Source organism: Colius striatus, chromosome 2, assembly GCF_028858725.1.
Source record: "Colius striatus isolate bColStr4 chromosome 2, bColStr4.1.hap1, whole genome shotgun sequence".
NCBI lineage: Eukaryota > Metazoa > Chordata > Aves > Coliiformes > Coliidae > Colius > Colius striatus.
The window spans coordinates 40,307,105-40,334,711 of record NC_084760.1 but is presented as its reverse complement, the minus strand read 5'-3'; the positions used below and the strand labels follow the sequence as shown (position 1 = coordinate 40,334,711).

At 41.4% G+C, this 27,607-nt stretch overlaps 1 protein-coding gene across 2 annotated transcripts in view; it reads right to left on the bottom strand.

Annotated features, from left to right (window-relative positions):
• Positions 1-27,607, bottom strand: part of EVA1A (eva-1 homolog A, regulator of programmed cell death) — a 209,050-nt gene that overhangs the window by 115,334 nt on the left and 66,109 nt on the right. Inside the window, exons 3-4 of one of the 2 annotated variants that reach the window (XM_061989998.1) lie at positions 20,771-20,894; positions 4,226-4,378 (exon numbers count right to left, since the gene is read on the bottom strand). In XM_061989998.1, coding sequence (XP_061845982.1) covers positions 4,226-4,378; positions 20,771-20,894 — 277 coding nt within the window. Of the gene's footprint in view, positions 1-4,225; positions 4,379-20,770; positions 20,895-27,607 lie in introns of those variants that run through there. The other variant, XM_061989999.1, reaches the window with a different exon arrangement.

Genomic DNA, 27,607 nt, shown 5'->3' with positions numbered 1-27,607 from the left:
GGGTAATTGTTTTACATCAAGTTCTTCCTCTTCAGTCTCCTAATTAAGCAATTACCTTGCACTCAGACAGAAGTAGGAAAAGGTCATTTTTAAAAATCAGATTTCTTGGTACAAACAGGAGGGAGCTGTAAACAGCATGATAATGGGGCAAAGGGCTCACTGAGCTGAGGGATTTTAATGGTTTGTTTGCTTGCAAATAACCCTTTCCCCAAAGACCTCCCTGTGCTCTGCATATTCTCTCTGCACATGCTGACAGCCAAGTGGAGGCTTTATTAAGAGAGTAACAAATAAGGTCAAATTCCTTTAGGAGCTTTTCAAAGTTCCCAAGGCGTTCAAGGAGGAGTCCAGCTGTTTGCAGGGGTTTCCCATTACGGTCAGAGACACAAGTTTCAGCATGTCTCCAGTTAAAAGAGGATCCTAGGTGACTTTCTCTTTAACATGACAGGGATGGAATGGAATTGTTTATAATGACTTTCTCTTCACAGATGCTAAGCACATTCATATAGATGTTAGACAGAGAAAAAGCATATGCCTGGCATGGCATGGTGTTCGAAGCCTCACCCGGGTATCTGATGTCACCCAAAAGCAACATAACGATGGCTGGGTTAAAGGGCTGAAATGACAAGATATCTCAGAACCTTCTACCTGAGCACTTAATGTACCTCATGTCTGGAGAATCCAAGAAATTCAGCATTAGTAGACTTTATATCCTCAACACTCCTACAGGAGGACAAGTTCTTGTTTTTCAAGGCAGAAACAAAAAAATAAGCTATTTATTCCCTTACGTGATGGTAGAATTAGAAATATATACAACGCTTTATTAGGCCACCCTTCCTCCACATCTTATACCTCAGTTCTTTAAACATCTCATCTGTAGGTATAGATTTCTAAATTCAAGTCAAATGTGCATTTTGTTCACAGGAAAAAAAAAAAAAGGAATATAATGGTCTGAGCTGTTTTTTCATTAGTAGAGGAAGAGAAGGTACTCTTCCTCATCTTTGGGGCAAGTATGAGTCCCTCATTCATCCAGTAACTCATACTATCTGGATAAAAATAATCACTGAAAACTTGTCCAGGAGATTCTTCCCAGGAAAAGGCCCTTTGTCAAGGTTCAGACTTGACACAAATCATCACTTCTGTGAAATTCAAAGAATAAATCTTCCATGTACAGAACATGGCTGTGAACTGGATGCTGCTGCAAAGTCTGAATCATATAGTCATATTTGTAAGATCAGTTTGTGGTGAACATCTGGGATCAAAGGCTATCATGGAGCAGCCCTTCCCATATCGCAGGGCTGTGGAAACATGCAGGGAAATGTTCTCTAGCTAGAGAAAGCTTTGATTTATAAGCCGTGATGTTTTAACCTGCTCCTGAAGGAACAGTTGCCTGCTGGGCTAGGCAGGCCTGTGACAGGAGTAGTTTCTGGAGCAGGTTCAGGGACTCTGTGCATTACTCCCTCAATTGCTAGTGGCAGCTGGAAGCACAATCGCCTCACTTCAGTGCTGTAAATGCAGGCAGGACTATTATTTCTTGCAGCATGCCATAGGGAAGCACAGTGTGAATATGTTATTCGTTGATTTGGGTTGCCAATGGATCCTGTGGGCCCAAGAGAGGAATGATAACCACAGTCACAACACACCTTCCCTTTCCTGCATCACCAGAGCTCTGTCCTGTTGGGTCAGCTCATACAAATATATGAAGGAATGATGATAAGCAAAGGCTGCTTGTAGCATAGAATCATAGAATGGTCAGGGTTGGAAGGGACCTTTAGAGATCATCTAGTTCAGGCCTCCCTGCAGAGGCAGGTCCACCTAGATCAGGTCACACAGGAACATGTCCAGGCAGACCCTGAAGACCTCTAAGGAAGGAGACTTCACAACCTCCCTGGGCAGCCTGTTCCAGTGTTCCAGTATTGGCAGTGTCATGCCAAGGGGATTAGTGAGCTGCTGCTGGACACACTAGCAGGCATGGACAAATATCGCTGGGCCTTGAGGGATGGAGCATCGCAAGTTGAAAGACCACTTGCTCACCCACATTTTATTTTAGTTAACAGCCCCCTCCACTCAGGATTTCAGCATGCAAGGGAATATCAACACCATCAGCTCTAATGTCTGTCCTTCATCCTACACACAGACATCCCAAATGTCTGGGGAAGGCATTACTCCATGGTAAGTGCCTCGCCTCTCATTCCCAGCCCTGCAGTTCACGCAGACAGTCGCTGTCTTAGAGATACTTCCCACACTCCCTTTACTGTTGTGCAGGTAGTATATACTTACCCTCTCAGCACTCTAGCAGCACTAGGCTGATTTAACAGATACTTGAGACACCAACAACTCCAAACATGCGGATATTTACTCCTATCCAACAACTCAGTCATTTTTAGCATCAGTTCACAGCTTAAAACCTTGCAGAGGATCTCAGCGTAAAGCTACCTCAGCATTCCCACCAACAGTTCGGCAATACATTGTCTTGTACTGAGCCTGCTCTTCTAACTACGTTTTAAGAGCTGACACTGCCTAATCCCAACAGCAGACTACATGCTACATTCTAGTATCTGATATTTTATTTCCTTGGGCAAACATTCCAATTTGTAGAGACCACAAAGGCCAGTTTGCAAACAACTGGATATACAAGCACTATAGACAGTTTGGCACGTACAGCCCTGCCATTGCACCTCACTGCTCGCTCTCTTTGCTTTCCCAGCTCCAGCGCCTCCCATCCCGTTTTCTAGTGCCACATAACCTGCTTTCAGCCAGTACAAGTTTCAGGACTTGGCATCTGGGCAGAGAAGAGTAAAACTTTACCCTTTGCGGGTTTACATGGAGTTTTGCTTCACACTGGTTCTGGTGCTAGTACCTTGTCACAAGTACATGCCTGTTTCTGCTTTCTCAGCAAGGACAAGGAGTCATGTGCTCAGATATGCATTAGAAACCCATCAAGTTTCGCTGACTTGGCAAGTCGTCACCCACCAGCTAAACCACCACAGCAACCAGCACACACACTCTTGGCCCATCCCAAACACCACATGAAACATGTCTAGGCTAATCTGTTACACATATCTGTTTCATTTCCTGCACTCTGGCAACTGGGGGACAACAGGAGCATATCCAGGGACATAGGTCACCTCTGGAGATGGAAGGCAACTTTTTAAAGGATAGTGATTCTCCTGCCATGCATCTGATCCATGGGACAGTGACACATCCTGGACTACTCAGCTATGCTGCAAGTGCTCAGATTTTCACAGCTACACAACTAAGGCACTCACCACACTGCACAAATAACCTGTCTGGCCTGATTCCACCTGGGGTTTCCTACTGACACCCATCATGTGTGTATCATATTTCCAATTAATCGCTTCACATGCTTCCAATAGCATTTAACTCCTTAAGGGCACCGGATCAGCACCTGTGAAGCCAAAGATCCTCAGATACAGCTGAGTAGACACAAGCACAGGCAAGAGCAGCAGCTCAGGCTTCCCTGTATGGCCCCCTCTGAAGCCTTTCACTCTCTGGAGGCAATTCCTTTGGGAAAGCAGTTAATTTCCTCTCACCTCTACAGAGGAGGATGATGAGAAATGTTGACCACAGGACTTTGCTCTGTAGACAGTTGCTTTCTGCCACAACTTGATCCTTTCACATTGGTTCAACAACAGACCATTCTAGTGAATATTTTCAAATTTATTATCATTAGCACATGCATGTAAAAAAACTATGATAGTCTGAGAGTAAAGAAGCTACCTAAAGATACTGTAAGTCAATCATTAACATGATACAACTTAAAAACTTTCTTTTTTTTCATTTTCACTCAAGTTTGGTAAAAGTTTAAATGCAAAGTCAAGACTTGACTTGGCCACAAATAGCCCATGACATCCACCAAGAAGACACTTCTTCACATTATGGGTAGAGGTTCAGTTCATGAACCACCAAGAGGACAGAAATTGAGCAAGAAATTCATGGACTACCTTCAAGCATGTAATATGATGAATCTGTTAAAGATCTGCAGCTTGGTAACTTGGCTGGGGCATCTAGCTGAACCTCAGCTTGATGCTCATGATGAAGCTCACAATGGGTTAAAAAGGTGCCACACATCAGGAGCAGCACTGTGGCAGGTTGCATGTCCCAGTCCTGCTTTTCCTAATCAGGATCTATGCCAGTTCTAACATGACAGTAAATGAAACCCCCTTGCCCAGATCAGTGTGCTCTGTCAAGCCATTCCCCTGCTTACCAATCATGGGCAACCCCAAGTTTTGGTATGGGCACTCCAGGCTGCCTCCTTGTGTCCTTCCGAAGACAGCAGAGTAAACGGCTATCACCATGCTCTTCTTACAGCTTAGCCTTAGCTTGTCATCTTCACAGGCTACTTTGCTCTTGTATTCATCTGGAAGGAAACAAACATCCAATTATAACCTCCATCATAGAATGGTAGGGTTTGGAAGGGACCTTTAGAGATCGTCTAGTCCAACCCCCATGCAGAAGCAGGTCCACCTAGATCAGGTCACACGTGAATGCATCCAGGTAGGTCTGACAAGGTAGGTCTCCAAGGAAGGAGACTCCACATCCTCCCTGGGTAGCCTGTGCCACTGCTCCGTCACCCTCACAGTAAAATAGTCTTTGCTTATGTTTCAATGGAACGTTTTGTGTTCCAGCTTCATCCCATTACCCCTTGTCCTGTTGTTAGATATAACAGAAAAAAGGGATGTCCCAACCTCCTGACACCCACCAATATTAATGAGATTCTCCCTTAGTCTCCTCTTCTCTAGACTAAACAGCCCCAGTTCCTGCAGCCTTTCCTCATAAGAAAGATGTTCCAGTCCCCTCATCATGTTGGTGGCCCTGAACTGGACTCTCTCCAGAAATTCCCTGTCCCTCTTGAGCTGAGGAGCCCAGAACCGGACACAGGACTCCAGATGAGGCCTCACTAGGGCAGAGTAGAGGGGGAGCAGAACCTCCCTCCACCTGCTGGCCACACTCTTTGTGATGCATCCCAGGATGCCATTGGCCTTCTTGGCCACAAGGGCACATTGCTGGTTCATGGTTAGTTTATTGTCAGCCAAGACTCCCAGGTCTCTCTCTGCAGAGCTACTCTCCAGCAGCTCGACACCCAGCCTGTACTGTTGTATGAGGTTGTTCCTTCCCAGATGCAGGACTCTGCACTTGTCCTTGTTGAACCTCATGAGGTGTCCTTGTTGAACCTGCACAACTCTCAAGCTGGTCAAGACCCCACTGAATGGCAGCACAGCCTTCTGGGGAGTCAGTGAATCACTCAGCTGATTCAAAGACAGGCACTCAAAACAAAGGGACTCTCAATTCTTCATGGTGTAAGCTTCTCAGAGGCAGACACAGTTCTGGGCACAGGCTGAGAGGTGCACACCAGCTGCCAGCACAACCCCAGAGACTTACAACCGAATTTACTAGAGTAGCACTTATAATTTGCATTCTGCATCCTCCTCCGGCATTATCAGCACATTTAATGAACATATTTTAACCTAGCATGTGTCAATTCCAGTAAATAGATAATAATTTCATTTTGTTGACAAATAAGTGAGGCGTGGCAATTGAGATATATTAGAAGTCTGCAGCAGAGGAAGGTAAAAGCCCATCTTTGGGCACCTTTCTCATCCACAAATCAGCTCTTTATGTGCTAGACATGCATTCTACATCACAGCAGCTTAAATGCTAACATAATTATGCTCAATAGCTATTTTTCACAGCAGCTTTCCCTTGGCATGTTCAGTAAGAGCTATATTAGTTTTGTAAATGATGGGAGCTGCTCTTGCCTGTTGCAAATACAGATATGAAAAGCTGCTCCCTAAATCCATCTTGACATGGTCAGTCCAAGGGTACAAAATACACTCTTGATTTTGTAAGGCTAGTAAACAGAGAACAGTCTCTCAGTTTACGTCAAGGAGAACGGGCAATTATTTCTTAAGAAATCATATGCCATGCCCTTCATCTTACCATTATTTGTATTATGGGAACCTCTAGAGGCCCCAGCCTAGAACAAGCCCTCCCCATGTATGTCTGCCAACACACCACAGAAGACAAACACTGTTTTGAAGAGCTGTCTTTATAGTTAGACATCTAGAAGTGTGAAAGAAAGAGACTGAAAAAACTGAAGTGGCATATTTGTGGTCACACCAGCCAACCCAGGGCACAGCCAGAAATATACTTCCCACTCTTAAACATCTGTAGAGCAACCTTCCACTTGAATTGTTATTTACCATTAGGAATGTAGCCATAACAGCATCCAAACTGCTTAATGAGAGGGGTCTCCAATCCATGGCAAAGTAATTTCATCTGAAATGCTCCTGATTGTATCAGGACAAAATTGTGCCATAGAACACACTAACAATCAAAAGGTGTAGGCAATCATCAGCCAGTGCCATGGCCCTGTATTATTTACTGGCATAGACATGACTTCTGTGTCTCACTATCACTGGTTTCCTATGCCTAATATCACACACACACATACATATATATGAGAATTTAAAGTCCATATGCATTAAACCACTCAGTAACTGAGAACACTAGTGAATAATTACTTTGTAGTTTAATAGTCAAGTCACACAATGGCAGCTAGCACTTAATGTGACATTTTTTACTGTATTATAAGTTCAAGAATCATTTTTCCTTACTGAGGACAGAGTGGAATTTTCCACTTGAATCATAGTAGAATTTAGGTTGGAAGACTCCTCAGGAGATAGATCCTCTAGTTTAGCCTGTGCTCAAACCAGGGCAAATTGCTACATTATTTTTCAAGTGCATGGAGAAAAAACACATTATATCAAAACAGGCACAAGCTGATTTAAAATAAATGTCTGAAAACAAACAACTCCTCATGCTCAACTGGAAATTGCTACTGAAAGCAAGAAAATAGCACCCTCAAAATAACCTGTCACTTGGTGATCAGAGCATCCACCTGGAATGTGAAAGCTCTGGTCCAAACCCTCACAGTCCAGGTGAGAATCTTAACCTTAGACACTGTCCCAGTATGTAATCTTCCTTCTCACTCTGAAGCTTGTTTACAAAAATATCTGGAAAATGCCCATTTTGATCCCACTGCAGGGGAACTGTCAGACCTCTAAAATATTTATCAAATGGGAAAACACTTTTTCATCCATCCCTGTAGATGAAGGCAGAATTAAGATATAACTCATTCATGAGACAATCTGTGTGAAGAACACACATCCTTCAGCAATACGTAAAGGGATAAACTGATGGCCAGTTGAGTGTGTAAAATAGTGAGAGGAATCAGGAATAGGAGCTCTCTTCGAACATTAGAGTACGTAGGAAGAGAAGAAGCTCATATAGTAAAGAATCAGTCATCATTTTATCAATGCAGGTGTTTCATCCACAATCATCATTAAGACATCTGAATGATACAATGAACACATCAAGGGTTATCATTTTCACCTATAATTGTCTCCCTTGGAGTTTTTGTTTCTTCTGTGAGGGAAATGGGATCAAAGTTTTAGCCTGTCTATATGGTGCAAAACTGAACAGTGTGATAGAACTTTATACACTTAATAAACTTTTAACTAAAAGCATTTAACTAAAAGCACAAAGGGACAAACCTCTGCAATAGGGCAAGCTATACATAGTTAATCTAAACCAATATCATGGAAAGGGACAGTACTTGTGACTGGCTGAAGTAGTTAAAATATTAAATAGTTAATTAACTTTAAAGAAATAGCAATTTTGAAGTATCTAAAGACTTAGTGCCAGAGTCCTCTGTAAAGGTCTTCTTTCTTGCAGGGCACTAATTCAATTTCCTCTTCTGTTTTGGTTATTACTAGCTACCTCTCCCAACTAGCAACTATAAAAGTCTCAGGGACTCATTTAGAGGTCCTTAGAATATTTATTAAATTCTATTGACCACTTTAAGTCAGGGCTTGTCATTTGGAAACATGATTGCGATTTAAAAACAGTGAGCGCTGCCTAGAAGACACTGGCATGCACAGACATTCACATCTCTGCTGAAAGTCTGTCCTGTAGTCATGAGACAGTCAACAACAGGATTCTGCCTCTCACATTTGTATTTCTCACCCTTGTAGCCACTCTGGGAAGTCATGTTCAGGGCTCATGGGGGAAGCTGCATGATGGATGGCTCAAGATATTAGATGGGAGAGGTGAATATGAATTCACACCCACTGCAATTTACGGCTGAAGTGCTCCTGGCACGTTGCAGTGTGGAGTAAGAGGGCTGTGCCACCTGAAACAGATACAACCTCACAGTCACTAAATTCTGCCCTAGGAAACACCTATTGGAACTGCCAGTTCCCAAGGCTTTGGCTGAGTCCAAACTGGTTAGGGCTGCAGACAGTTGAAGACAGAAGACACTCTTAAAAAGAAAAAAAAAAGATAAACGAAAGGATGAAATATACAGTAGTAAAGGTTCCCTTAAGCTTGATCACTAGGGAACAGATACTCTCAGTGTTTCTGGGCAACCTGCTAGAAACTTGAATAAACAAACAGATAAAAAGTGATGTTACAGAGGACATAAGTCCCTGAAAGTATTTTCTCCTACATAGCATTGCCACCTCCATCTTAGCCAGAATGAACGAAAGCCAGCTGTCTTTCATCCAGACAGTGATGGCTCCCAGGCACTGGACAACAGTAAGGACTGTGATTGATATTAAAAAAATACAGAGCTAAGCATCAATCATATATTTACTGATACTCTAACCTCTAACAGCCTTATATAAATGTTGAAAAAAAACGAGGTAGAATAAGTGACAGAAGAGTCTGGGACTGGGAACAAATCTGCATTTTTCTCTCTCACTCTCCCAAGAAGAACTGGCCTCCTACAGATCAGTCACAATCTGGTCCTAAGCCTGCTATAACTGTTACAGTCTGGATATAATTCAGTCCAAATGCAAACATTTGTATTACTGGGTTTCATGTTTCACCCTGAAAAATTAAACATGCTTAAATGGCCTAGGAAAGGTGGCGGTGATATTCAGCAAATGGCTTACTCAACTGTAATCCCTCGTGCAGTCATTTGTAGGGCAACAGAGATTTACCATGATTAAGATATTTGCTAAGGATAATATCCCTTTTATTACTGCCTGTTTTCAGAGACACTGGCTTAAATACAACTCAGTAGAGAGAAACCAAGGAGGGAACAGCTGCAGGCTTTTCTAGACACTTTTCTAAAGGTCACTATGTGATATGATTATAACACAGCTAGAACAATTAAAGGAAAATGATTATAAAAGTTTCTAAAGGAAAGCAAATGCTCTCTCAAGCAGTAAAGTGAACAAGAAAAGCCTTTGTAACTATAGGATGTATACAAGAATATTAAAGTATTGACCTGTAGTATACATTTATCCAGTGTCCTACAAACATTTTCTCCTATGGTCCATGACAACTTTCCGAATGATCATGGTTGGGAAGCTCAAAATGAAATGTCAATTGGCTTGATCTCTGCAAGATATCAGAGATAAAAGCCCCTAAAAAGATTTTGTGTCTAACAAAGTGATGGAATGCCTTGATTCCAAAGGTCTACTTTCCCTAAAATTCTATTTTTCAATAGAACTTGTGAAAAAAAAGAAATTACATTTTGCTAATGAAAATATGCATGTGTCACATAATCAATGCATAATAGGTGACCCTGTTTCCCAGACCAAAGGACTGGAAATACATGTAAAGAGAAATCTGACTTCCTGTCAAAATCCTAAAGGATTTAAATCTTAGAATCAGAGGTCTGAGCAAAGAAAGAGATTTTGTAGGAAATAGAGATGGTCTTGAACACCTCATTATCAGATCAGGATTGTTTCCTATTTAAGACTATCTCATTTAATTTATAACTGTAAAACTAATGAGACTGCACCCAAGATGCCACTTTAAAACCAAACTGTACTCTATGATAGCAAATAACCTCTTTAGCCCAGTTCTTGCCTTGCTCACCTTCATCACAGCTCTGTTAGCTCTTCCTCTGCATACTACCCAAAACAAAGAACATTTCTTGCCTTAAAACTCATAACTCTTCATTATATATGGTCATTCCATCAACATCTATTTTCCCTGAGGTGATAAATGAATGTGTTTAACTATTGGGTGGTGGTTACTGTTGGTCTGTGGAAAGAGGCGTAGGGATATCTCTCTTTGTCATCCAGCCATTCTCTACAGAACAAATGGCAGATACATCTCCAATGTTCTGTGACACTCTTCTTGCTTACAATCTTTACTGCAGCTATCAGATATAGACTGATTGCAATGTTGAACAGCTGAGATGCACAGTAGCCAGATGGTGCAAGTGGAATATGCAACCTTTTAGCCACAAGTTAAGGATCAGCAAACTTCTGTAGATACTGAAAGCTATCACCAGATAATAAAGATGCAGGGGAGCTGGACTAGATGACCTCTAAAGGTCCCTTCCAACCCCTACCATTCTATGATTCTATGATCCCACATATGGTGACATTTTGCACATTTCAACACAAATCTTACATTGCAATGTCACCACACAGCTTTTTTTGTGTGTGTGTGTCAGTCTAAAGAGAAAAGCAAAAATAAAGGTTAATCGTGGAATTATGAACTTTTCATTGGAATTGTGCAGTCATCCCATACCATAATTCACAGAGTCACAGAGAATAGAAGGCAGCTCTCGAGACTGTCTAGGCAAATTCCAATGTTCATAGCAGAGTCAACTAGAGCAGCAGGTTGTTGAGGGCCATATCTGTTCAAATCTTTAACTGCTCTTAAGCACTGAGACTCTAAACTTACTTGGACAACGTGTTTCAGTGATCCTGCTAAGCACATGAGGTGCAAGTATCTTAGTATCTCTTCCAAGGGAACCAGAAATATGACTCTTCAAGACAAAACCTAATAAACAGTAGGACAGACACTTTTAAGCATCATTCTTGAACAGGAATGCCTATGCAACAGGAATGCCTGTAAACAGCTCATCCTAATGTACCCATCCAGCACCCTTCCTTGCAATCCATGACCATCAGTTTAATACCTTTTTATTTTCTCCCCATATTCAGCCAATTCCCAGGACCTTCAATAATATATAGAGGAATTTTGAGTGTTTGTAGATCTAAATCCACTCTCCTAAAATTAAAATACATAAATAAATATCAAAGCAGACAGAGAAAATTTGTCTTGGATGGCTTTTACTTTTTTTTTACTCCCACACTCTTATGTGAGGAAGGTAGTTGTATTAAAGGATATTTTCCAGTCAGTGTTCCCCTTCAAACCTTTTCCCCATACTCCTATTTCTGAGTTCATATATTTACTTACTTTTGATTTCAAGCAAGTATTTGTTATCTGAGTTTTGCATCCTCTTTTACACTTTGGAAGACAGAAACAAATTCTAGCCTCCAAGTTTCAAAATGCAAATAAGACAACATAGATCAGAAGTTCTTCACAGCAGCAAATGTCTACTCTTTAGACCAATGCACATTGTTATGGTTACTTGCTTTTTGTTTTCTTCTTTTCTTTCACTTACAATATCGACCTCATACCCTAAGCTTCCTCCTCACCTGTGAACCTGCTACTAATGAGAACCTTCTGTTCATCTCAGGATTTGAATAAATCTGCATCAAGTCAGCATTCCCTTAGGCAGGACTGGGTGGAGGAAACCTTTCCAGGACAGCAAAGGTCTCAAGAGTTCTCAAGTACAACTTGTCCTCTAGCTCCCTAAGCACTTAAGCTGTGGGCTACCTGTGGTCGTTCCTTCATTTCAATAGCCAGGACCTAGAGATAATCATTCACTTGAATTTGGAGCACTAGAAGTAAGAATGTCATAAGTTCATACATTTGCACAGAAAGATATTTTAACATTTTTTCAGTTCAACTTTCCCTTAAGATTTTTTCATGAAGATGCTGTAATTTAAATTTTAAAAACACTAAGTTTGCTACCCTCAATAGCATAGAGTACACTACTTCTACAGAAGCTAATCTGAAACTCTGAAAGATACAGCTCAGATGACAGTCAAGAGTTATCAAATGGGCAGTTTGCCAACTTCAAAAGTACCCTGAAATCTCAAGACTGTCAAGTTTTGGAGGTCTGAAACTATTTCGGTAAGTAAGAAGACTGTTCTTTGCAAACAACCTTGTCAGATTCCTTTAAAATTACCCTCCTGATGCATCTATCCAATTTGCAGTGTTTAAAAGGCACCTTTCCCCACTGTCACTTTCATTAGTCTGAAGGAGATGTCTTTTTATATTCTGTTGTATAAAGGCTGGCAGTGCTGCAAATTAACTGCTACGTTTCATTCCCAGAGTAGAATTCTGAGGCACCTAGTTGCACTTTCCTGTTGGACAGAGGTATATGGTTATCTAGGAGAAAAAAAGGAACAGTATCAAAATATATATGCTAGACTGCGAGACGAGAGTTATACAAAACACTTGGGAGTCCAGGACAAATTTAGCTCTCATCCTACTTCTTCCATTAATGAATTGAAGGTGATTTTCTGAAGCAGCTGTGATTTACTGGCATTCTGCTGCCTGAGCCTCTGCCTCACCATTTATCAGTCCTCCTTCCAAGGACTTGAGAACCTGCTGGCTAATTTTCATTGAAATTTGTCAGAAGTGTTGAAGTGACAAATGTAATTAAGTCCCTATACATTTATTAAGAACTGGTACCCAATCACAGAAGAGAGTCAAATCAGTGCCAAAGCTGGTTGTAATTGTTGCACTATCCCACCAGCCAACCAACATGGATTCAATATCTGGACTATCAGCATGAACATAAATCTGGACTAGCTACCATAGGAGGCAACATAGGAATCATGGTAAAAAAATTGCTTTAAAAATTAGTTGAATATGTAAAGAAAAAGGCTTTGTTAGTACCACTGCTCAAAGCACTTTTGTCCTTCTGTTCCAGTAATGTTGTAAATCTGGAGTAACGCTGCTTAAAGTTATAATTAAAATAGCTGAAAGGGAGAATTTAGCTTTATCTTGTTAAAAGAATGTTCCCCAAACGTTATAATAATGGTGATAATAATTCTGACACAGAAACATTAAAAGGATACCTGATTGATATTTTTACATATAAGCCATGAGGTTGTCTAGAGCAAAAAATATGGGAAAATGAGGCCTACTAGACTAAAAACCAGTTCACTACTATCCTAAATAATTAAACAGACAGTATTCCCTTAATGGCTTTTCCTGAGAAGAAAAGATGTAGCTGAGGATAATACAGTTAGCAAACCTCCCAAATTCATCACGGATGCTTTAGAAGTCCCAGTTCCCAGGGACATGACTAGGTGACAACCTCCAGTGCTTTTTAAGCAGTCAGAAAAATACGCATGTAACCGAGAAGACCTTGATGCACCATTAGTATAGAATCGTAGAATCATTTTGTAAGACCTTTAAGATCCTCGAGTCCAACCGCTAATCTAACAGTGCCAAGCCCATAGCTAAACTAAACCATATCCCTATGATGAAAAGCTGAAAATATCAGGAGACATCTGTTTAAAAAATGTATTATTAATTTGAAAACCAAACGCAGAACTCATATTAAAAAACAATATTGAAGAAATTCACAGTATTGGAAAGAGTTCATCACCAGGTCTCTACCCCTGTTTTTTTCCAACACATATTTGTTTGAGGAGAGAAATTGATGTGTATTTTCTGTTTTGAATAAGTTCATGTACAGGACCTCATGCAGAAGGAGGTATACATTTACTTCCCTGTTCCATGAGGCCTTATAAACATGGTTTGAACTGTGGACTGAATATAACAGATCCAAACTTTCACAAAAATAAACCTTTGCAGCATCTCAATTTAGTTTATAAGAATATTGTTCCTTGGACACCTTCTCATAGCTCTTCACCAGTATGCCAGAAGGGTTGTGTTGAGATTTAGGTTTACAGTTTTCACTTTTAAAAAGTTGGTTTCCTTGTGTTTATTCTGCTTGATTGCCTCAAAGATATCCCCTTGCTCTTCTGGGGAGAAAGCTTCCGGATCTCATTGTCTTCAGCAGCAGCCAGAGCCATTTGTGACACCTGAAGAACCATCCACAAAACAGCTTCCATCTTCAGCTCAGAGAGGTATCACAGGTGCCCACAATGCCTAAGGATGGGCTGAATCTCCTGAAGTATGGGAGGGCAAATGCTCTCAGTTCCTTCTGGCAATACTATGAACTCACCTGTCCCAGTACAAAAAGAATGTGGTGTATCCCTTCCTTGACCTTCACTAAAATAACTCAGCTTAAAAGAGGTTTTTTATTCTCGTTTTTTCCCTGGGACACCAAAGAACACTTACATTCCAATGAACAAAGGGGATCTGTAAAAGTCACAGCACTATGATTTATATAATTTAGGCAGATTTCAGACTTTGACTTTTTTAGTGGTCCACATCTGGATACTGCAAACCTGATCCAAAGGGAATCTTTCCACCTACGTCAGCAGGAAGCACCCTGGGCTTCACTGGCTCCTTATTACGTCAATCAAGGTTGACCGATGAGATTTGAAAGAAAACTGGGATTTTTGCTTTTAGTTATTTTTTTTTTTTAAATCTCACGGGTCAGTGGCAGTTTCCTTCTCCATGGGAGAAAGGGCTGACAATAATCCTTGCGTTTTCTGACAATGAAATCATGCTCTCCTCTTAATCCCAGTCCTGACACTCGAGTGATTACTATGCTACAGAGACAGGGCTATTTGACACCACTTGAAAATTTCTGTGCATCAGCAGCTTAAAACAATATTAATTGATAGCTTGAAATTTCTTTGACCCCAATTGTAGGCTGATGGACCTGTCCCCTCTTATTTATAACATTCCTTTATTTACACCTTTTCATCACCATAGCCTTTGCTGCTTGAGGTTTTATTGCCCTTATAAATTTCCCGCTCATTGCACCACCTCATCTGTTTTGAAATAATACTGAGAAGCAAGAGCAAGCTGATGAATGCAGGAGGTAAAAGGCTTATTCTGATGCCTCGGTGGCTGGGCCAGAAAAATGTGCCCATTAAGCAGCCCTCACTCCATAGTTTCCACTTTGGAAAGCTGCTTTGGAAAGCTTGGACCGCCAAAAAGCAATGCAGCGAACAATACAGTGAACTTCTCCTGCCACCAATAAACCTGTCTTACAAAGGAGATTAATGTTTTTCTGAAAGGGTTGATAACTACTGAATTTCTAATCTATCCCAGCACTCAAATCAATCACCAGCGTTAAAGGCACCAGGAATACATTTAGGTCCCTCTTTGCTCTCATCTGAAATTTCCACAAAAACTCCGTTCTTTGCATAACCCTCTGCTCTTGCTCACACCAGTTTGCAAATTCTGCTTAAGGACTGAAAGCCTTGTGTAATGGGCATGATGAGACGAGGCTTTTCATGCCATGTCCACTGAATTTAACAGAAAATCTTCAGCCTACCAACATCAATGGCAAAACCCACACTAGATTCAATATTGAAGGAATAGATTTTAGAAAAATTAAAAGGTGAACAAGATGCACTCACTGTAAGCCTAGGTGGTCCTTACAAAATGGTTTTTTCCATACTTTTCAGCCAATCCAACTTAAATCTGATGAGTAGACTTGAGCAGTTCCCCAAGAGACATAAGACACTGTCATATTCACCAGCAACTGGGAACCACCAACAGAGATGACTCTTCAGAACTCTTTGATAGCTGGGAAAGTTCTGCCACAGGTAACGGTATTCTGATGTTTGTACAGGTTTTCAAGTACTAGTCCCGAAAAAAAATAAAAATCACACTTCCTTACCAAAAGGCAGATGCTCCTGGGACACAGCACAGCAGCTCCATCAATATATGATAGTGTCAATGTGAAAATGATGTTTTTATCAGAAGATTATCTAATTGTTATTAATTCCCAATTGATTTTTAAATTCAGCTGCTTTGTAATAAAAATTGCCCAGGGATGTTAAGAAAAATAAAGTTACCTGAGTAAGATTTTGGCAAGGGCGTTAGGATGGATATTCCCATGTTTGTGAAAAGGCATTGACATTTCACAATTATTAACTGTGCCTCCCACATGAGAATTAAATCTACAATGGAGAAAATGACTACCTGCTCCCTGCAAAACGTGTGTCCAGGTTGATTTTCATCACAAGTTTTCCCATAAATCAAAGCCGCAGGTTTTGAACTAGAACAAAGTGACCTCCCCCCCTTGCAGTTTCCTTCTCTTACCCACACACAAACTTCACCCTTTGCCAACAAACAAGTTTCCTTCCCAGATGCATTTCTCAGAGTTTTGATGTGCCTTTCACAAATATGGTTTTGTATTGTTACAGAGGGATTTGAGCTGCAACTGGAGCTCAGGCTTTCCGAGACTTCAAAGGCTTTAGGCTTACATTTGTGAATAGAAGAGCAAAGTTTGGATTTACACTTTGTTGCATAGCTGGGATGATTAATACAGAGAGGCTCCACACTCTTCAGCTTCTAATTATCACATCCAACTGCTCCATACACCATTTTAAAATGAAATAATAATAATATCAGCAACAACTGGATGGAGATTATCTTTCTGAGAGTCCCTGAAGTCATAAGCTAAAGCATGAACTGCCCAATTAGAAAACAAGAAAAATATCACTATAGCATTACAGAAGGCTACAGCTTAGGCTATTCAGAGCTGAGAAGGGGACAGAGCATCCAGTATAGCACAGTGATGGCAGAGGAGGAGACATGAGGAAGGCACTAACTTGCAGGAATCATGGAGGAAGCCATACAAGCAAGGTAGAAGCCCTCTCCTTTCTCAACAGCACTGCCAGCAAATGGCCTCTCAGACAACACATCTCATCCTAAGTAATCCTTCTGAAGGGATTTTTGGGAACATTGGCATTTTTGGAATAGCAAAGATAAAAATAAATAACAAAGCAACCAAAAAGCTACAGTGGGCAAACAGATGCTGTGCAAGGGCAGATTGATCCCTGCTTGTACAATGGCCCACAGCAGTGACCAGCCCTGATAAAATCAGCTGCAACGCTATTACGAGAGCACAGAGAGGTGGAGTTATTTCTTCAGCATGACTTGGACTGCCCCACAGATTCTGTTCCCAGCCAGGATTAGACCACACAGCCCCTGCGGAAAGTCTGGCACACAGACCAAATATTTCCTAGCTTACAATAACACACAATCTTACATGGTTCTCTTTCTCTGAAGTGAAGGGGATGAACAAACACGGATTTGTTTGAATAATATCTGCGAATCCAGATTTCAGTTAGAGGGAATTCATATTAGACCAATTAAATAGTATGTCGGTTCCCTCTAATGACATGTTCCTGCAGCCTACTCAGTAATTACACTTAATGATTCTAAATCAAATCAGCATGTTACCTGAGAAATAATTGGATTTGTGTGCAATTTTTTAATGATCCTGAAAGGTACCCTGGACATTGAAGTCCTCTGTGTGTTCGGGGCTTGATCCTAGGCTTCAGTGTGCTTTGTGTATGGATCTCAGCCTACATTGGCCCTGATAAATGAAATGTACCAGTTCTCTGGCTCTGAGGCCAACTGGTGTGGGGCAGCCCATCTCATCAACCTCTACAACAGGGTGGCTATATCCAGACATCTCACTGGATACCATTCCTGGCCAATTAACAACTTCAGGTTTCACTGTTATGGCCACCTTGACCTGTAGGGACCCTCTTGGAGGGCTGCAGATAGCAGGATCATTTACAAAGGCACCTCCAAGGATAGAAGCACAAGTCATAGCTGTGCTCTGCTGAGACCTGTGCTGCACTTTCAAACATCTTCCCAAAGTTTGGTGTATATTAGAAACTAAGGCCTACATGCTCTAAGAGAATAAATTAAAGCTAAGCCTCTACACACTTCAATGAACCTTGGCCCTCAAATCACATAGCAGCAATTTATAAGTCTCATTTGCCCTGAAGAGAAACAGAGTACTGCATTTTCTTAATTATTTCTGATCTCCACAAACATTCTTTACCTTAAAATTAAAAGCACACATACATTTATTTGTTTGCAGCACAGAGAATACTCAGGATTGACAAACTCCTGACATTCAAAACCAGTCCCATGCACATATCCGAGTCTTGTACATGCAAGATGCATGTCCACTAGACCCCAGATCCATCTATTGGATCAGAGGGGACGATGAGTAACGCAAGACTTCCCAAAAAACACATATGCCATTGAGTTTCTCACCACACCTAGTTAAACATACACTTCCCTGAACTATTTCTCTGGATTTCTAGAGAAGGTGAACCACAACAACTCTACATGACTCTTCCCTGCTTCCAGCAACAGCAGTCAGCATAATTAGTTCAGTAGAGATGCTCCCCATTTCCCTGCTCCCCAGAGCCCCACCATTTGGAAAATCTGAGACTTTCAGATTCTGCATTATTTACTGTTCTCTATCTCCTTGAAATTCTGCCCATGAGAAACCAAAATAGCACCTTGCCTTGTGAGTGAACCCCACATGGGCAGCAAGCATCGAAACCACTAGATTTCAAACGCAACATAATGTCAGAGAGGCATAACTGCAGTGACAGTGGCTGGAGGGAATGACTGCAGAATCTAGTTATTCTTCAGCAAAGGTACAAGTAAATGCCACTAACTTCAGGTTTGGTTTCTTTCAAGGAAGTCTTTCTTTTTAGATAACTACCTCTATTCAGCGGTCTTTTGAGGCTCCAGCATGACTCTGAGAATGGGAGGGCTTGAGCACTCTTTTGTTATGTTAAAGATATCCTGTCCAACTTCTGCAGGCCACTTCCCAAAGTGCTGCTCATACCTTTACACAGGAAAACTCACATTCATTCTATCCGAGTAGACACTTAACCAAGACATTGACCTCATTAGCATGGTAGTATCAGTCTCCCTCAATAAGCAAAGGAAAGAAATAGATGTCTGTAGAGGACAATTCGGACCTTAAACAGCTTCTTATTGAAGTATGTCTATTGTTAAGAGAACAAATTCAGGAACAGAACCCTAAAAATTGCATTTGTCTTTTTATAAAGCTATGGATCAAACCATGTGCCAGGCAGTGAGCTCTTGACAAGGACTCGAGTGCTCTTTGGTTCTCTGGTCGTTTTCAAAACCGGCCTGAACACTTTCCTGTGTGACCTGATCTAGGTGGACCTGCTTTAGCAGGGGAGTTGGACTAGATGATCTCTAAAGGTCCCTTCCAACCCCTATCATTCTGTGATTCTGTGAATTATGTGTTCTCAGACTCTCCGGAGCAGGTTAGCACTTCATAGACACACAGCTTTTGGGTTCATTTTGAATCATCAAGGAAAGGCTGACTATGTCCTGGTATCTCTATGCAAAATTAATCCTTACATATTTAAAATCTTGTTATTAATGCAAGTGAGTTCTGATTAAAAGTTTGCCCAGTGATTAAGAAACAAGAATTTGTGTAAGATTACCTTGTTTCACCCTGCAAAATTAGAACTGCCTGAAAAAATGTCTTGGGGAAATGTTTTCAAGCAGCTTCCCCTGCTCTCTTTCAGGAAAATCATGAACCCAGCACACACGCAAGCTCCTTCTTTTCTAGCATATCTGTAATTACCAAAAAATGTCAAGCCATAAATATCTATGCACAGATGAGATCCTGAGGTACCTTCAGAAGTTCAGCACAGGCCTCAATAATCAGATTTTTCAAGTGAGCTTTGTTACAAAACCTTCAGGTTCAGGAGGACTTGTCAGAACACCCTTCTTATCACTCCTCTCTCAGAGATGCATTTCTCACCCAACAAGGGATGTTACAATCACTCCTGAAAAATCCACAACAAACGCAGATTCTTCATTACCTGCTTTTTACTTGAAAGGGATCTTGCCAGATCCCTTCACTTCATTATTTTGGGTCTCTGCATGCTGGGGCAAAAAGTCTTCTTCTATGCTGATGACAGTATCTGAATGTTTCTGCCTTTGTTTCAGAACTTTTTTGAAATCAGATATGTGTTTTTCTTACCTGTGTAAACTTTTTTATTTATTTCTTCCCCAGAAATTTTGCTGATGTGATGCTGGAACCATATTGTAACTACACAATCAAAAAAACTTGGAATTATGCTGGTCTGAAATGCCATGTCCAGACTATTAGTTCAAATAGTCTGGTCCTATTCTCTGGCTAAAAACAGCTGGTGCAATTTGGACACCATCAAACCCTATCTATCTCTAAACTAATGTATCTGCTTCCAAAGCACTGATGGAGAACAGTGTTCAGGCTGTAGAAGGGACAGAACTCAGACAAGAAGGTATTGGTTGTCTTGGACCAAAGCTGCACCAAGCTCACTCCTCCACATCATGCATAATTGCCCTCCCAGGACCCAGGTGCCAGCTCCAGTTAATTTAAACACAGCTAATGAGATGATGTAAAACACAGGTTAACATTTCCCAGGCTGAGCTGGGAGCAATTAAAAGCTGGCTTATGGCATGATGTGGGCAGGTGAGCTCTTGTTGTGCTACCATCTTCAGTACCTGAAGTCTTCACTAGGGTCTGAAGTCTTTGCCCCTATAAAGAGCTCCTGTGCTCTCTCGAGGAGTAGGAAGAGAGGGGACTCACCCCACTAACCCACCAGGACAGGAAGGTGGCTGCAGATGGGAGTGGGAGCAGTCCACCTACTGCCTGCAGTGTGAGCTCAGTGTTGGCAAAAGCTTTTGTTGGCACCTGCAAAAACAATCTGCAAGTCAGGCTGCCAGTGAGGAGGAAAGAGCTGGAGCAGCAGCATCCCAGCAAGCCAACAGGCAAGGGGGAGAGGGGAAATGCTCGACATCCAGGGCGTTGTGTTACACCAAAGCTAAAGGAGGAAGGGACCAAAAGAGGTCTCTCTGGCAAGTATTAAGTACAAAAATGCTTTAGTCTCACCAGAGCAAACAGATTTGATGGTGAGGTACTTACTTGGCCTGCACTTGTACCAGACGATGAGGTACTTGCCGGTTCCAGGGCACGGATCTGCGCCGAACAGCCTGCTATTGACCAGAAACTGGCAGCTCCGCCTGTCCTGGCACTCATCCAGCATCTTCTGCAGCCAGGGATGCACACAAGAAACAGAGAAACAAAAGCACTTCAGTATCTCCACCAAAGAGGACAGGGATCAGGCCTTGACAGCTAATAGCAGAGACCCAATCTCTGACATCATCTTTTTGCATTAGATCTCTCTGGACATGCTTAATTTCAACCACAGCTTTCAAGAGAGCTCTTGTCTCCATTGTATAAAAGCTTTGGCAGTTGATGGTATTCCAATAATTAGTAGTTGTGGTGGGAACACTGCTATACACCCAACTTTGTTACTAACAGGACTCGCTCCTCTTCCCCCATGACTATCATGATCCTTTTAAATAAACTCAGCGAGGGCTTGAAAGTCAGAGGATGCTCCCATGCATTTTGGGCCCTAACCCCTCTTCTGCACTGCTTTTCCTCTGGTGCTTCTTCCCCGCTTCTTCATCCATAACACTCATAAAAACTCCATCTCAGAATCCCCAGGGACAAGACATTCTATCTCCTGCTAGAAAATAGCTTCATTAAGGGAGATTAATGATTTCTTTTAACCCTATAATCCTCTAAAGCAGTAGCGGAGGAAGAGAATTTTATTAAGTGGGGCAGTAATTAAGTTTTAAATTCAGCTGGATGGCTTAGGTGGTATTTATGTACTCCTGTAGAGCCCCTAAAGTACTAAAATTACCATAATGTTTGCCTGACACATATGAACCTGTCAGAGCATTTTGAGACCATACACAAGGTAATCCACCACCACTAAGTCCCTGTGATACAGAGCTGTGAATTCCAGTCCCAAAACAATTCATTTTCATTTGCAAGGAGGTGCTGGAAAATCTTTTCTCAGAAATTCCCCTAGACTCCTCTGATCTCTTTTGTCTTCTCTCTGTTCCCTTTTCTTACACCTCTGTTTTGGCTTTACCATAATCTGCTCCTCTGCCTCAGTGGCTACTTTCTATTTTTGACATCTCCCTGAACATAATGCATATATAATCTTTAGCATTACAACTCTGAATGTCATCCTCTGAACAACAGGAACAACAGCTGTTCCAGTTTCAAGTGCAATTTGAAACTGCCTCATTTACAGTTGCTCATAACTTTCTAAAGCTTTCACCTTTGGGGCTGACACATGCAAGAATTCATGCCTGCCTCAAGTCTGACCTTTATTTTAAAGTTCAAACCAAGACAATTCAGGCCTTTTCTAGCAAGAGGAGAACATATGCTGCTGTTTTCCACTTAATAAAATAATGCCAGCTAATAAAATGCAGGCATCTGTTTTCAAAACACAGAGTTTAGGATGGAAAGGCTGAAAGGTGATCCCTGAAGGAGGTGCCTGGAAGCATTAGCCATAACTTGACCATCATGTTAAAATGCAGAGGAGTATAATCTTTCCTTTAGGCTCATAAGGGTTGACCTCTCACCATGTGAAATTTAATTTCATGCAAAATCCAACGAGTTGCAGAGAAATAAAAGGGAGGTCTCTGCAAAGATACCTCTTTTGATCTCAAAAGGCAAAGAACTAGAACAACTCTTGCATGTTTCACGTGCTGAGAGAGGTCCTGTCCAAATAACTGGTGACCTGAAAAAAGATTTGCTGATACTGGACAGCCATAGCTATGTATCCATTCAGGTAGTGCAAAGAGAAAGAAGCAGCATCCCAAATAGCTTCTTTCCCACAAGAGAAGTTGTCTCCCCTCAGAGGCAACAGGCTCAGGTTTTTGGTCAACAAACGTGTCCATAGCAGATAGGTGGGACTTCTAAAACTCTTCAGCATTATGTAATAGATGCTGCCAAAACCAGTGGGAAAACCACTCTGGGTTGCAGCAGAGACTGAGTAGGGCCAACAAGAAACCTCTTTGAAACTTTCAGCCTAAGAAGCACTTGTTCATCTCTCCTTGGGCTCAGAACCAGGAGTGAAGACAGTTATCAGCCTCAGGGAATGATGAACATGAGCAGGCAGTCCTCATACATTGCTGCTTCGTCTTGCTATGCTCTAACTTTTGGCAGCTCTTGCTTACTCAATGTATAAGTAAAACTTCCTGACATTACTTCCTGCAGTTATGCAAACTAATAGATAGTCCTAGGGAGAAATTTAGGCCTAAATTAAGGAGCAAAAGTCATCCATGCCATTGTGAGAACAAAGAAAAAGGGAAGTGTTCTTGAGGATGAATATGCCTTTTGCTAGTTGGTTTTAGTATATAGCTACAATTTCAACTGAATTTGATAATAGCCATGAGTTTGAGAAGTTATTTCACGTGAGAGAGAAATGAGTATTTCCTTTTTGTTCACATAATTGTAACGTGTCTCCCCTGAAGAGCACCAATTTTCTTGAAAATATAAAAAAAACATTAAGATTTCTGATTTCCTGCAGACTACTTGAGAGAAGTCTTAGGCATAATGAAATATAGCCATAAGAGCAAATTAAAAAAATATGCTCAAGGGTCAGTGAAATACATAAAGAAACATGCAAAGGAAATTAGCAACTGCTGATTGTGCCGTGCTCTTGATTAAAAATAAAGAACAAAGACCTAACATTAACTTAAAAACTTGTACACACAATTTTTACCTGTCCTTCCATACACAGAAATCTTGTTCACCATTGCTTTCATTAGTCTGTGGTACATATCAGCATCTTCTTAAACATTGTGCAACTCAATGTCTCTACAGAACATGAGTGACGAGATAATCCACTACAGGTACCTTTCCCCTGCAGGTCCATTTCATCTGGTACTTACAGGAGCCCTTACAAACCAAGCCCTTAAAACCTTGGCTGTCTGGTCTTATACTCAAAAGTCATGCAGTATCACAGCTCTAGTATGTGTCAGGTGTTGTTTGTGAAGTATTTGCCTCAGATCAGCTAGATTGACACCAGGAATGCTGTGAGTTTACTTGATAGTGAGGGAATGTCCTGACTCACATGGCTTTTCCTTGATGGATGGAAAAAACTTATGCAATTCATTCTACATTTTCCTTGTTTTTCTGACTGTCATTGTCAGTTGTTATAGGTGGGAAAACACAACTACAAAATCAAACAAAAAGAGGTCCACAAACAATCTGAATTTGCACAGAAATGGTAATAGGCACCCAAAATCATCCCTAACCAGGATACATAAACCACTGTTTATGTCATTGCCATCTGGTAGAACCCCAACCAGTGCAAAATAAAGTTGCATTGGATCAGATTATATTATAAAAATCACTCCAACTGAAGAAGATGGAGGAGGAATTCCTGTCTGGCATGAAAAGGGAGGGAAGACACATTAATTGCCTTGTGCCATTTTATAATTATGTTCCAGTGGTAAATCATGCCTGAGGGCTGACAGCCAGTGTTCAGGAGGGAAGTTGTGGCTATTTAAATTTGTTTCATTCTCTGGTTCATGATTGAGCTAAGAAGCTGCAAGATTTAGAGGAGATAAGAGAACAAGAAATGTGAATTCAAGTAAAACAAACACTAATCTAACCCCTGTGATTTATGCCCTGGATTAATCTCACTGCAGTGACCTGGGTCCTTAAGCAAGGGCAGCCTCAAGCTCAAAACCATGTCTTTCTAGTGGGCATTGCAGATGAAACACATTTCTCATGCTCATTTTGCTGTGCTCATTAGCTAAGTAATTGCTTGTGCTCATTAGATAACCTTTTACATTTGGAACTGGATGTGAGTTCTGCAAGAAGCCTGTCCTCAACCATTCCCAAGGGTGCACTCATTTTTATTCTATCTCTTCAAATCACTCTTCAAAAAGTGCTTCCACTGCAGACTTAAAATAAACCACAACTAAGCTTAACACCCAAGGCAATTAAACTTATCTCAGTTCTTAGTCTCTGGTAGTAGTTCATAGACTCAACACACCTAGAGTGAAATTTTGAAGTGAACCATAGTAGTCAACGGTGAGACTCAATGGGAACTGGGATTTTGCCAGAGGACTGTTCTCTGTACAACCTCCATCTTCAAAGGAACATAAGGATGACTGCAGGGCATGTCAGTCAGGCATGAAATTGCAGAGGAACCCCACTAAATAATTGTCCAAATTGTACGTTGCTGAGGAGAATAACTCAGAGAGAAATAACTTGGACAGAAATTGCCTGAATGGATCAGAGACGTGTGCAGTCAAATGAAGATGGGCAGAGACTTGTGCTAAGAACTTCACACAAGAAGACATCAGTACTTTTTTTAAATACGGTTAAGCATTCTTAGGTGAAAGTTAGTCCACGTAGACTCATTATGGTGGAGCTGCACCAACACCTATATTCATGTACCTCCATGAGTTTTGCAATGTGAAGATGTAAATACAACAAACAAGGCAGCGTGAATTCTCCCTGCAAAGCCACATATCACAAGGCATTCATAATGGCTTCATGTCACATTTCACTTTCATTTTTATGCTCCCTGAAAGCTGCTATTACTTTAAAACACACTGTTAGTGGTTTCAAGTTGGAAACTTCTATACTTGCCATTTTTCCGATTATTTGAAGATTGCACTCTCATCTCCATTCATTCATGCAAGTTATGGAAGTCCATGGAGCAAGATTTTCCAAGGATCAGCAACAAGGAATATAGACTTCATGAGGAAGTGAAATCCATATGGATGAGATATGTTACCTGTCTATGGATTCATAAAGCAACCTTCTCAGCATGCTCTGCTAGAAATTAATTCAGATTTGCCCAAATTAACGCATTCAATCTGTGCATCACATGAAGAAGAGATCAAAGGCACTGAATACTGACTGCTAATGTATGGTAAGTTTTAGAAGCCTACTAGCTATCTCCTATCATTCTCCCATGGACCTTGCAACGCTCACAGCAAAGTCAGTGGGAGGGAACTATGTCCACATATTTGATGACTCACATTAACACACTAGATTGTGAAAGAAAGATGAAAACTGGGCACATATTCCCTATCAGCAGCTTTGCTATGGGAGTAGTAAATGCCAGCAGGGCAGTAGGATAGGCAGCAGTGAACTGTGATGTTAGAACAACAGCAAGATTCACCAGAGTACCTCTGTCAAAGCCTTGAAAGAACCCAGAGAACATGATTCACAAAGAGCAGGAACGTGCTCAGCAAATAGAAGGACCCAATAAAAGATGCATTACAAATATCACCTAATTAACCATTACCTACATTTCCTAACAGTGGAAAAGTTAATCTGTATGCGGGGTCAACTTCAAAGGGAGTCAAGATCTAAACTGAAGAAATACAAAAGGATGCAGAGCCCAAAGTCACACAATTAAAGAAAGGGAAAGCTTAAAACACAAAGTGGAAAAAAGTCATTGAGAGCAAACCATTGCACTGTCAAGCAGGATCTTAGCAGCAATGATGGAAGCCCCATGACTTGGAAAGTTTAAATTTAGAGTAAACAAAGCATTAGGAGGCTTACATCCCTGCTTCATCAGGAGGACAGGCTGCAGTGGCCACCTCTGCCTCCAGTGTCTCTGCTGCAGTACATAATCACACTGCTCTGAGAAGGCATTTTTAGTAAAGCCAAAGATTTTAAAGACACAGCAATTTAGAAATTATCTATGACTTCCGCATCAAGCAGAACTTCTCCTTGCAAATGATTAGCTGTGAGAGTTGCTTGCCAGAGAGTTATATTTCAGTCTAGGCAACATTCATGAATGAAGCTGCACTGGTTCTGTGATTTTTGAGAGCAATTTTGTCACTGCAGTAAGTTGTTCTGGACCCTGAGCTCACTGCTCACCATCCTCCACAAATTTATATAGCCTGACAAAGAGTTGCCTGAGCTGCTCTCTAATTCACTGACATTTTTGAGACGGAAGCTCTCCTTGTTCCAACTGTCTGTAAGCTGTGGAGTTCTTCCACATCTGTGGATAACATGAGTTTTAAAAAGGTCAAGTGCTGGGTCCTGCACTTGGGCCACAACAATCCCCAGCAGTGCTACAGGTCTGGGGAGGAGTGGCTGGAAAGCTGCCAGGTAGAGAGAGACCTGGCAGTGTTGATTGACAGTGGCTGAACCTGAGCCAGCAGTGTGCCCAGGTGGCCAAGAAGGCCAATGGCATCCTGGCCTGTATCAGGAACAGTGCTGTCAGCAGGAGGAGAGAGGGGATAATTCCCCTGTGCTCAGTTTTGGTGAGACTGCACCTTGAATACTGTGTCCAGTTTTGGGCCCTTCTCTACAAGAAGAGCATTGAGGTGCTGGAGAGGATACAAAGGCAGGCTACCAAGCTAGTAAAGGATTTGGACCACGTTTCATATGAGGAACAGCTGAGGGATCTGGAACTGTTTAGCCTGGAGAAAAGAAGGCTCAAGGGAGACCTTATTGCTCTCTATAACTACCTGAAAGGAAGTTGTAGCAAGGCAGGGGTCTGTCTGTTCTCCCTAGTAACAAGCAATAGGACAAGAGGAAATGGCCTCAAGTTGTGCCAGGGGAGGTTCAGGCTGGATATGAGGAGGAATTTCTTTATAGAAAGGGTTTTCAGGCATTGGAACAGGCTGCCCAGGGAGGTGGTGGAGTCACCATCCCTGGAGGTGTTTAAGAGACGGGTGGATGTTGCACTTAGGGAAATGGTCTACTGGTTGCTAGGGCTGGGACAAAGGCTGGACTTGATGATCTAAAAGGTCTCTTCCAGTTGAAATGATTCTATGATTATAATATGCAATATGACAAACAGTGGGGTCCTCCTCCCAGTGGTACTAACTATCATTATTCTTCCTATCAGTTTCATCCTTCTTTCTCCTTCACTGTCATCATTTTATAGATGATCAGTGTCATGAGAAAGGGCCTTCT